Raw genomic sequence first — 12,646 nt, forward strand, 5'->3', positions numbered from 1 at the left:
TACAACTTGTCATGCAAAACTTATACACAGCTATGTTGACAAATGAAATTTGCGGTTATGGCTCTTGCAATGTAGCGATACAAAAAAAAATAATAATCTGTGTCATTAACCCCTTCCCGCACCTTGACGTAACTGCACGTCAATGTGTGCAGTAAGTTCCCGCACATTGACGTGCAGTTACGTCTGTGCTTTGACAGTTAACCGCCGCGCGGCGCTTCACCGCAGCGGCGGTTAACTGTGCAGGGTGTCTGCCCTGCATTCCCCGTTGCCGATCAGCGGAGCATCGCCGCTGATTTCGGCAGTTAACCCCTTCGATGCGGCTGTTGATTCCGATAGCCACATCAAAAGATTTTAGCGCCGATCGGCAGCCCCCACGTGAAATCACGGGGGCTGGCGATGGTACCCATGGCAACCGGACGCCAGAAAATGGCTTCCGGGCTGCCATGTACAGAAGCCTATGAGGACCAGCCAGAGGCTGGTCGTCGTAGGCTTCCTGTCAGTGTGACTGTTACGTCACAATGACAGTTAGAATACATTACACTACGTAGGTAGTGTAATGTACTCTAGCAGCGATCAAAGCTGCAAGTCTAAGTGTCCCCTAGTGGGACAAGTGAAAAAAGTAAAAAAAAGAATAAAAATGTTTTAAAAAAAGTGTAAAAATAAAAGTTATAAGTGACATAAACAAGAACTGATTTTTTTCCCTATAATAAGTCTTTTATTATAGGAAAAAAATGAACACGTAAAAAAAAAGTACACATATTGGGTATCACCGCGTTCGTAACGACCCCAACTATAAAACTATAATATTATTTTTCCCGCACGGTGAACACTGCAAAAAAAATAAACGAAAAACAATGTGAGAATCACAATTTTTTGGTCACCACCCAAAATATACAATAAAAAGTGATCAAAAAGTCGCATGTACGCCAAAATAGTACCGATACAAACTACAACCCGTCCCGCAAAAAACAAGCCCTTACACCGCTTTTTTGACTGAAAAATAAAAAACTTATGGCTCTCAGAATATGGTGACACAAAAAATAATTTATTTTCTAAATAAGTTATTTTATTGCGCAAACACTGCAAAACATAAAAAAAAAACTATATACATATGGTATCGCTGTAATCGTACCGACCCGCAGAATATAATATAATGGTCATTTATAGCCATGGGTAAACGCCGTAAAAAATAAATAAAAATCATTGTCCGAATTGATGGTTTTTGGTCACCTGGCTTGCTGAAAAATGGAATAAAAAGTGATCAACAAAACCGCATGTACCCCAAAATGGTACCAATGAAAATTACAGATTGTCCCGCAACAATAAGACCTCACGCAGCTCCGGTGGTGAAAAAATAAAAAAAAGTTCCGGCTAACAGATTATGGCGATGCAAAATGTGCAGAGCGTTCCAAAAGCGGATAAGATTGGGCGCCATTTATAAGTGCGACACTGGCCACATATCTGAGGATTATTATTTATTTACCCCATTATTATACACTCTTATTATGCCCTGATGTACTCTGCCCAGCCTACATATGCCCCCACATTATAAACTGAAATGCCAGCAAAACGCCAAACAGAACAACTGCCAAGCAAAATCTGCGCTCCAAAAGCCAAATGCCGCTCCCTCCCTTCTGAGCCCTACAGCGGACCTAAGCAGCCATTTACATCCAACGATATGGCATCGCCATACCCTGGAGAACCCGGTTAATATTTTATGAGGTATTTGTGGCACAAACTGGGCATAACATATAGTGCACTAAAATGGCACATCAGTGGAAAATTTTAATTTTCACTCTGCACCATGCGCTGCGCATTAAACCCTTCGTGCACCATGACTTAATAGCATGTCGTGGTGTGGGGGGTGATATATGGAGCGTCTCACTCGCTGAGCCCGCACCATACACTTCGGGTGTCAGCTGTGTGTTACAGCTGATACCCGGGACTAACGGACAGAAACAGCGAACACGCTGTTACAGAAGCATGTAAAAATGACAATATACTGCAATACATTAGTATTGCAGTGTATTCTACCAGTGATCTAACGATCGGTGGTTCAGGTCTCCTAGGGGGACTAATAAAATATGTAAAAATAAAAAGTTAATAGTTATTATTAGTGGAAAAAATTAAATAAATATTTAAAGTCCAAAAAGAAACCCTTTTCACATTTTTTTCTCTAAAGTAATGTAAAAAAATACACAAAATTGGTATCGCTGCGTCCGTAAAAGTCCAAGCTATTACAATATACCATTATTGAACTCGCACGGTGAACGCCGTGAAAAATAAAGAATTTTAAATGGAAAAATCGCTGTTTTTTGGTCACCTTGGCTCTACCAAAAAATGTAATAAAAAGTGCTCAAAAAATCTTATGTACCAAAAAATGATAACAATAAAAACTACAGCTCGTCCTGCAAAAAATAAGCCCTCACACCACTCTATTAACGGAAAAATAAAAAAGTTGTGGCTCTCGGAAAGCGGGGAGGAAAAACGAAAAAGAAAAAAGCAAAACATGGATCAGTTCGGAAAGGGTTAATTACTTTCTAATGAAAAAACATTTATGACCACATGTGAGGTATAGCCGTACTCGGGAGAAATTGCTTTACAAATGTTGGGGTACATTTTCTCCTTTATCCTTTGTGAAATTGAAAAAATTCAACATTTTAGTGGAAATAATGTTGATATTAATTTTCACGGCCTAATTCTAATAAATTCTGCAAAAGACGTGTGCGGCCTAAATGCTCACTATACCCCTAGATAGATTCCTTAACCTCTTCCCGCGCTGCGCCGCAATAGTACGTCCTGCAGAGGGGTTAGTTCCCGCATCCAGATGTACTATTGCGGAGTAGCTCCCGGCGCACACTGTCCTAACGGACAGTGTCCGGGAACCGGGAGGTCAGCTGTCCCTGACAGCTGACACTCCAGCCTTGCCGGTCAGCGGACCATCGCCACTGATTTCGGCAATTAACCCCATAAATGCGGCGACGGATTGCCGTCGCCGCATTTAAGTGGTTTGAAGCACATCGGCAGCCCCCACAAAGTGATCGTGGGGGCTACTGATGCTTGTCGTGGCAATCGGAGGTCAGATAATGAGCTCCGGGTTGCCATGTACGGAAGCCTCGGAGGAGCAGCCTCCGGCCGGTCCTCCGAGGCTTCCTGTCAGTGTGACTGTCACGTCACAATGACAGTTGGAGTACATTACACTACGTGTGTAGTGTAATGTACTCCAGCAGCGATCAAAGCTGCAAGTCTAATTGTCCCCTAGTGGGACAAGTGAAAAAAGTAAAAAAATAAATAAAAATGTTTTAAAAAAAAGTGTAAAAATAAAAGTTATAAGTTATATAAACAAACATTTCATTTTTTTCCTATAATAAGTCTTTCATTATAGGAAAAAAAAGTACACATATCTGGTATCACCGCGTTCGTAACGACCCCAGCTATAAAACTATAATGTTATTTTTCCCGCACGATGAACACCCCAAAAAAAAATCAATAAAAAACTACACCAGAATCGCTATTTTTTGGTCACCACCACTCCCAAAATAGAGATTAAAAAGTGATCAAAAGTCGCATGTACCCGAAAATAATACCGATAAAAACGACAAACCGTCCCGCAAAAAACAAGCCCTTACACCGCTTTTTTGACTGAAAAATAAAAAAGTTACGGCTCTCAGAATATGGTGACACAGAAAATAAATTATTTTATAAAAAAGTGATTTTATTGCGCAAACGCTGCAAAACATAAAAAAACCCTATATACATATGGTATCGCCGTAATCGTACCGACCCGCAAAATAAAATATAATGGTCATTTATAGTGCACGGTGAACGCCGCAAAAAATAAACTAAAAAACATTGTCAGAATTGCTTGTTTTTGGTCACCCGGCTTGCAAAAAATGTAATCAAAAGTGATCAAAAAAATCACATGTACCCCAAAATGATACCAATGAAAAGTACAGATTGTCCCGCAACAAATAAGCCCTCACGCAGCTCCGGTGGTGAAAAAATAAAGACGTTCTGGCTCCCAGGAATATGGCGATGCAAAATGTGCAGAGCGTTCTAAAAGCGGGTAACATCCGACACCATTTTCAGTGCGACACCGGCCACACATCTATGAATTATTATTTATTTACCGCATTTTTATACCCTCTTATTATGCCCTGATGTTCTCCGCACAGATTACATATGCCCCCACATTATAAACTGAAATACCAGTGAAACCCAAAACAGAAAAACTACCAAGCAAAATCTGCGCTCCAAAAACCAAATGGCGCTCCCTCCCTTCTGAGCCTTGCAGCGTCCCCAAACAGCAGTTTGCGCCCACATATATGGCATCACCATACCCGGGAGAACCCGCTTAACGTTTTATGAGGTATTTGTCTTCAGTGGCACAAACTGGGCACAACATATTATGCACTAAAATGGCACATCAGTGCAAAATTGTAATATTCACACCATCCGCTGTGCATTAACCCCTTTGAGCACTATGACTTAATAGCACGTCATGGTGTGGGGGTGATGTATGGAGCGGGCTCACGTGCTGAGCCCGCTCCATACGCTGCGGGCGTCGGCTGTGTATTAGAGCTGACACCCAGGACTAAGGGACAGGAACAGCGATCGTGCGGTTACAGAAGCCTGTAAAAATAACAATATACTGCAATACATTAGTATCGCAGCATATTGTACCCGCGATCCAATGATCGCTGGTACAAGTCCCCTAAGGGGACTAATAAAATGTCTAGAAGAATTCAAATTATTAGTAGTGAGAAAGAAAAAAAAGTTACAAAAAAAAACCTTTTCCCATTTTTCTTCAAAAGTAATGTAAAAAAATAAACAGAATTGATATCGCTACGTCCGTAAAAGGCCGAACTTTTACAATATGCCATTATTTAACTCGCACGGTGAACACCGTAAAAAACTTAAATAATTTAAACCGCCAAAATCGCTGTAGTTTTCACTGCACGGCGAAAGCTGTAAAAACGAAAACCCCAAAAAATGGAATCAGATTTTTTTCCTATATTACTATATTTTCCTATTTTTTTTCAGTTTCCCAGTACTTTTTATTTCACTTTAAATGGTATCAATAGAAACTACAATTCCTCCCGCAAGAAATAAGCCCTCACACCACTCTACTGACGGAAAAAGACAAAAGTTATGGCTCTTGGAAGGCGGGTAGTGAAAAACGAAAATAAGAAAGCAAAAAATGGATCAGTCCTGAAAGGGTTAATTCATTTCTACTGAAAAAAATTCATGACCCCATGTGGGGTATTTCCGTACTCGGGAGAAATTGCTTTATAAAAATTGGTTGTTTATTTCTCCTTTATCCCTTGTGAAAATGAGAAAATGCAACATTTTAGTGGAAAAAAATTGTGATATTAATTTTCTCCGCCTAATTCTAATAAATTCTGCAAAAGACCCGTGGAGTCTATATTGTCACTATACCCCTAGAAAAATTCCTTGAGGGGTGTTTCCAAAATGGGGTAACTTGGGGGGCTTCCACAGTTTTGGTCTCTCCAGGGCGGTGCAAAGGCGGCATGGCACCGACAAACAATCCATCAAAATCCGTGCTCCAAAATCCATATGGCGCTACTTCCCTTCTGAGCGCTGCCATGGGTCCAATCAGCAGTTTATTACCACATATGGGGTATTGCCGTAATCAGGAGAAAATGCTTTACAAATGTTGTGGTTCTTTTTTTCCTTTATTCCTTGTAAAAATTTAAAATTTCTATGCTTTTTCAGAAAAAAAGTTGATTTTCATTTTCACTGCCTAATTCCACTAAATTCTGCAAAAAACCTGTGTGGTCAAAATGCTAACTATACCCCTAGAAAAATTCCTTGATAGGTGTAGTTTCCAAAATGGGGTCACTTTTGGAGGGTTTCCCCTGTTTTGGTCCCTCCAGCGGGTTGCAAACGTGACATGGAACCGAAAACCAATCCACCAAAATCCGTGCTCCAAAATCCAAATGGCGCTCCTTCCCTTCTGAGCCTTGCTGTGGGTCCAATCAGCAGTTTATTACCACATATGGGATATTACCGTAATCGGGAGACATTGCTTTACATATGTTGGGGTGCATTTTCTTTATTATTTCTTGTAAATATTAAAAATTTCTATGTTTTTTCAGAAAAAAGTAGATTTTCATTTTTACAGACTAATTCTAATAAATTTAGCGAAAAACCTGTGCGGTCAAAATGCTAACTATAGACCTAGATAAATTCCTAGAGGGGTGTAGTTTCCAAAATGGGGTAACTTTTGGGGTGTTTCCACTGTTTTGGCACCACAAGACCACTTCAAACCTGACAAGGTGCCTAAAATATATTCTAAAAAAAAGGAGGCCCAAAATCCACTAGGTGCTCCTTTGCTTCTGAGGCCGGTGCTTCAGTCCATTATCACACTAGGGCCACATGTGGGATATTTCTAAAAACTGCAGAATCTGGGCAATAAATATTGAGTTGCATTTCTCTGGTAAAACCTTCTGTGTTACAAAAAAAAAATGTATTAGAAATTAATTTCTGCAAAAAAAATAAAATTTGTGAATTTCACCTCTACTTTGCTTTAATTCCTGTGAAACGCCTAAAGGGTTAAAACACTTTGTGAATGCTGATTCGAATACCTTGAGGGGTGCAGTTTTCAAAATGGGTTGACTTCTGGGGATTTTCTAATATATAAGGCCCTCAAAGCCACCTCAGACTGAACAGGTCCCTGAAAAACTAGCCTTTTGAAATTTTCTTTAAAATATGAGAAATTGCTGCTAAAGTTCTAAGCCTTGTAACGTCCTAGAAAAATAAAAGGACGTTCAAAAAAACGATACAAACATAAAGTAGACCTATGGGAAATGTTAACTAGTAACTATTTTGTGTGGTATTACTATCTGTTTTACAAGCAGATACGTTTAAATTTAGAAAAATGCTAATTTTTGCTAATTTTTTCTAAATTGTGGTGTTTTTGAGAAATAAATACCAAAATTATCGACAAAATTTTTTCACTAACATAAAGTACAACGTGTCACGAGAAAACAATCTCAGAATCGCTTGGATAGGTAAAAGCATTCCAACGTTATTACCACATAAAGTAACACATGTCAGATTTGAAAAAATCGGCTGGGTCCCGAAGGCCAAAACAGGCTGGGTCCTGAAGGGGTTAAGTGGTGTAGTTTCCCAAGTGGGGTTACTTTTGGGGGGCTTCCACTGTTTCGCTCTCTCAGTAGCTTTGCAAATTCGACATGACACCCAAAAACTATTCCAGCTAAATTTGAGCTCCAAAAGCCAAATAGTGCTCCTTCCCTTCTAAGCCCCGGTGTGGGTCCAAACAGCAGTTTATTACCACATATGGGGTATTTACGTAATCAGGAGAAATTGTTTTACAAATGTTGGGGTGCTTTTTCTCCTTTATTCCTTGTAAAAATTAAAAATGTCTAAGTTCTTACAGAAAAAAGGTAGATTTTTACCTTTACAGACTAAGTCCAATGAATTCAGCAAAACAACTGTGGGGTCAAAATGCTAACTTTACCCCTAGAAAAACTCCTTTAGGGGTGTAGTTTTCAAAATGGGGTTACTTTTGGGGGGTTTCCGCTGTTTTCATCCCTCCAGTGCATTGCAAACGCGACACAGCACTGAAAACTATTCCAGCAAAATTAGAAATCCAAAATCCAAATGGTGCTCCTTCTCTTCTGAGGCCTGCTGTGGGTCCAAACAGCAGTTTATTACCACATATGGGGTACTACTATAATCGGAAGAAATTGCTTTACATATGTTGGGGTGTTTTTCTACTTTTATTCCTTGTAAAAATTTAAAATTTCATATACTAATTCAAATAAATTTTGCAAAAAAACTGTGGGTTCAAAATGCTAACTATACCCATAGATAAATTCCTTGAGGGGTATAGTTTCCAAAATGGGGTCACTTTTGGGGGGTCTTTACTGTTTTGGTACCACAAGACCTATTCAAACCTGACATGGTGCCTAAAATATATTCTAGAAAAAGGAGGCCCCAAAATCCACTAGGTGCTCCTTTGCTTCTGAGGCGTCACCCACCTGTCACCCACAGGTCCTTCAACCTTGGCGTCGGAAGAGAGAAGACACATCGGCTCCAGGCGTCAGAGAGTACAGTTGAATTTGCAGCAGCATCACCATGTGCAGGTAAGCATAGCAAACTCCCTAGAGACGGGCATATTAACCTTTTGGACGCCGGGAGCCGATGTATCTTCTTTGTCCGACGACAAGGTTGAAGGACCTGTGGGTGACGTCATCATTCCCAGCCAGCTTCTTTCACTGCAGACACACAGCGTGACGTCACCCACAGGTCCTTCAACCTTGGCGTCGGAAGAGAGAAGACACATCAGCTCCAGGCGTCAGAGAGTACAGTTGAATTTGCAGCAGCATCACCATGTGCAGGTAAGCATAGCAAACTCCCTAGAGATGAGCATATTAACCTTTTGGACGCCTGGAGCCGATGTATCTTCTTTGTCCGACGACAAGGTTGAAGGACCTGTGGGTGATGTCACGCTGTGTCTGCTGTGAAAGAAGCTGGGTGGGAACGATGAGAAGTGTATGATGCGGATTTATCAGAGTCATACACTTCTACTCACAACGCCCAGTTGGTAAAAACACAATACACGCCCAGTTGGTAAAACGAGAAAACACGCCCAGTTATCCATTGAAAAGTTCATTTGCATAAATATAAAATTGCTCATAACTTGGGCAAAAATGATCGTTTTTAAAAAAAAAAAAAAACGTTGCTGTTATCTACATTGCAGCGCCCATCACATTCAATAGGAGATAGGGATTTGATAATTGTATTGTCCATGGCCGCGGGCCGTCGGGTTTACTCACCTCCCGACGCCCGCAGCCATGGATCTGTGAGCGCTGGCCTCCGTCTCCCTCCTAGGAGATGCCAGCGCTCACTTCCGCTCCGTTCGGCTGTGTCCCGCAGGGTGCGCGCGCACGCTCGCGCCCGGCCTTAAACGGCCAGCGCGCGCAATTAGGAAATCGTCATCACCATCAACTGCCACGATTTCCTGGTCTATAAGAAGGCCCCTGGCCTTCTATTCCTTGCCTGAGCATTTAGTCTTTCCCAGTCTGTCTCGCAATGGTCCCTTAGTGTCTCCCGTTCCAGCTGTTACCCGTGCCCTGTTACCGTTCCTGTATTCTGTATTGTTCCTGTGCCTACCAGCGTCAAGTGTCATCTGCCACGCCAAGTGCCATCTGCCACGTCAAGTGCCATCTGCCACGCCAAGTGTCATCTGCCACGCCAAGTGTCATCTGCCACGCCAAGTGTCTTCCGCTTCATCGGATACTGCCCGCCACGTCTGGCGCCACCTGCCGCAGCTGCCTCCATCCGTGCTGAAGCCACAGCCACTGCCCGGACTATTTCAGGTACCCAAGCATTACTGTCTGCCTTTTGACTTCCGCATAGACTGTGACCTGGTCAGCTGCCTCCCCGCTACGGCGGAGCGGCCTAGTGGGTCCACATACCCTGTGTCCGTGACAATAATCTGGTGACAGAGCCTCTTTAACTACTCCAAAGACCAATTTACACAGGCCAATAATCGGCCAAATGGACGTTTTTGCGAACGCTCATTCGCGATTAACGGCCATGTAAATTGGGCAGTGGTCAGTTGAAAAACGAGCAAGCACTTGTTTGTCAGCTGATCACATAGTTAATGCAAGCTATAAAATCCTTGTTGTCGGCAGCATTTATCCATTTGTTAATAGAGGATGTGCTGCCGACAGTGATGCAAACTGATGGGGAACAAACGATCGTATTAATGATCCTTCAACCTATATTGTATAGCATCAGCCTGTGTAAAAGGGCCTATTAACAAGTGCTGATCGGCTTGTAACATTGCCGATCAGCGTTTGTTGTGGACAGAAATCTGCCTGTGTAAAGCAGCCCTAACCTTTTTGAACGGGACTTTAATTTTGTCTTTTTCTGATGATTCTTTTAATGTGTCACTGATTCTACTTCCTCTCAATTACCTCTACTTTCCCTAGCAGGGTTCTTTCTGTTCTAAGCCATCCTATGTTTTCACTCACACAACCCCAATTGGGAACATTAACACTCGTTTCACACGTCACAGTCAAAATGTGTTTTTTTTCCCACAAACCGTTTTTCACATAATGGTGCGGTTTTGCGGCAAATGGTGGAAAAAACGCATTTTGACCGTGATGTGAAAACCCAACCTAATAGCAGGTCTGAACTGTCTTTATGCCAATGATACTCAACTGCAAACCTTCCGTGTGCTATTTCTCCTACTTTCCTGAGAAACACTAGTGAGTGTCTCTGCTTTCTTGTTTTCTTTGTACCTCACTCATTCAAAAACTAAGCACTTAAAGAGGCTCTGTCACCAGATTTTGCAACCCCTATCTGCTATTGCAGCAGATAGGCGCTGCAATGTAGATTACAGTAACGTTTTTATTTTAAAAAAACGAGCATTTTTGGCCAAGTTATGACCATTTTTGTAGTTATGCAAATGAGGCTTGCAAAAGTCCAAGTGGGTGTGTTTAAAAGTACAAGTCCAAGTGGGTGTGTATTATGTGCGTACATCGGGGCGTTTTTAATACTTTCACTAGCTGGGCGCTCTGATGAGAAGTAACATCCTCTTCTCTTCAGAACGCCCAGCTTGTGACAGTGCAGATCTGTGACGTCACTCACAGGTCCTGCATCGTGACGGCCACATCGGCAGCAGAGGCTACAGTTGATTCTGCAGCAGCATCAGCGTTTGCAGGTAAGATCGACTTACCTGCAAACGCTGATGCTGCTGCAGAATCAACTGTAGCCTCTGGTGCCGATGTGGCCGTCACGATGCAGGACCTGTGAGTGACGTCACAGATCTGCACTGTCACAAGCTGGGCGTTCTGAAGAGAAGAGGATGTTACTTCTCATCAGAGCGCCCAGCTAGTGAAAGTATTAAAAACGCCCCGATGTACGCACATAATACACACCCACTTGGACTTGTACTTTTAAACACACCCACTTGGACTTTTGCAAGCCTCATTTGCATAACTACAAAAATGGTCATAACTTGGCCAAAAATGCTCGTTTTTTTAAAATAAAAACGTTACTGTAATCTACATTGCAGCGCCTATCTGCTGCAATAGCAGATAGGGGTTGCAAAATCTGGTGACAGAGCCTCTTTAAGGCTCTACTACATGGGCCAATGATCGGGCAAACGAGCGTTTATATGAAAGCTCATTCCCGAACATTGCCCTGTCTAATCAGGGCAACGATCAGCCGATGAACGAGTAAATGTTTGTTCAATGGCTGATCTGCTCTTTTATGCAACATAGAAAATCATCTTTATCGGCAGCACATCTCCCTCGTTGATCGTTTACACGGCCCACTTCAGACAGTGTAATAGGCCAGGTAGAATATAGAGGGGATATATAGAGGGGAATTTAAGCCCAAAATATTATCGTTTTCTGCAGCACATCTCCCTGTGTAAACAGGGAGACGTACTGCCGACATGATAGAAATGTATGGGGACGAGTGATCGAAGCAACGTTCGCTCTTCCACATAACTAGCTCCTTGTGAGAGGAGTAAACGAGCGCCGTTCAACGAGCTGTCTCGTTGATTGACGCTCGTTGTACCGGCCAAAATGGGCCGGTGTAAAAGGACCTTTAGTTTATATTTCAATGTTTAATCATAATAAAGAGGAAACCGCAGCACTCCAGTAGTAAAGTATTTTTTAATTCACCAACACATCACCTGCAACGTTTCAACCCTCACAGGGTCTTTGTCAAGCATTTATGCTTGACAAAGACCCTGTGAGGGTTGAAACGTTGCAGGTGATGTGTTGGTGAATTAAAAAATACTTTTCTACTGGAGTGCTGTGGTTTCCTCTTCTTTATTTGGATTTGCTATTTCCCCTGGAGTGGGGTTGTCCTCTGCGAGCACCCCCCTGAAGTTGGGATTTTTATGTGGTCCAGATGGTTTTGACTGCTGGCTGTGCTGTTGATATTCAGTTTCTTCTGTGTTTAATCATATCATCCTTCCTTATCTTCAGACCCATTGTCTTGTAGTTTTATTGGATTCACATGTGACCTTTATTTTTCACATTCAGTGTGCTGGCTAATTATGTCACCTTTATCTAAAGATTAGCTCCATGCTTTCTAACCTCACTACTGACACTGTTAAAATACAGATTCATTTACTTTATATTTTGTTAATTGATAAAAACAAACTATTGAGGGTCCTCTTACAAGTACCGACGTGGGCTGTGTAAACGAGTGCCGATCAATGAGATAGCTTGTTGATCAGCATTAGTTTGCTCCTTTCACAAGAAGCAATGTATGGGGATGAGCGCTCATTATTACGATCGCTCGTCCCCATACATTTCTATAATGTCGGTATCACATCTCCCTGTTTACACAGGGAGATGTGCTGCCGACAACTATAATATTTTAGGCCGCATAAACGATACTATCAACAGGTAACGAGCCTTTGCTCGTTAAGCGACTGATCGTCGCCGTGTTTACACAGGGCAATTATCGGGAACGAGCGTTCTGTGAAAGCTCGTTTGCCCGATAATTGGCCTGTGGAAAAGGGCCTTAACACTTCTATTTTTTAAATGCATTCTTGCTTTGCAGCATTTTTCAACAACTGCCTAAAACATTTTCACAGTAATGTATATATCAACTTTGTATGTACTTT

General features: G+C 41.9%; 1 protein-coding gene across 3 annotated transcripts in view; it reads left to right on the plus strand.

Annotated features, from left to right (window-relative positions):
- The window catches only part of REC114 (REC114 meiotic recombination protein), a 329,032-nt gene that overhangs the window by 283,223 nt on the left and 33,163 nt on the right, over positions 1 to 12,646 (plus strand). The window contains exon 3 of one of the 3 annotated variants that reach the window (XM_075857746.1): positions 9,166 to 9,368. The exons of the other annotated variants lie outside the window; for them this stretch is intronic. Coding sequence (XP_075713861.1) covers positions 9,166 to 9,368 — 203 coding nt within the window. The remainder of the gene's footprint in view (positions 1 to 9,165; positions 9,369 to 12,646) is intronic. 3 annotated transcript variants of the gene reach the window in all.

Source organism: Rhinoderma darwinii, chromosome 3, assembly GCF_050947455.1.
Source record: "Rhinoderma darwinii isolate aRhiDar2 chromosome 3, aRhiDar2.hap1, whole genome shotgun sequence".
NCBI lineage: Eukaryota > Metazoa > Chordata > Amphibia > Anura > Rhinodermatidae > Rhinoderma > Rhinoderma darwinii.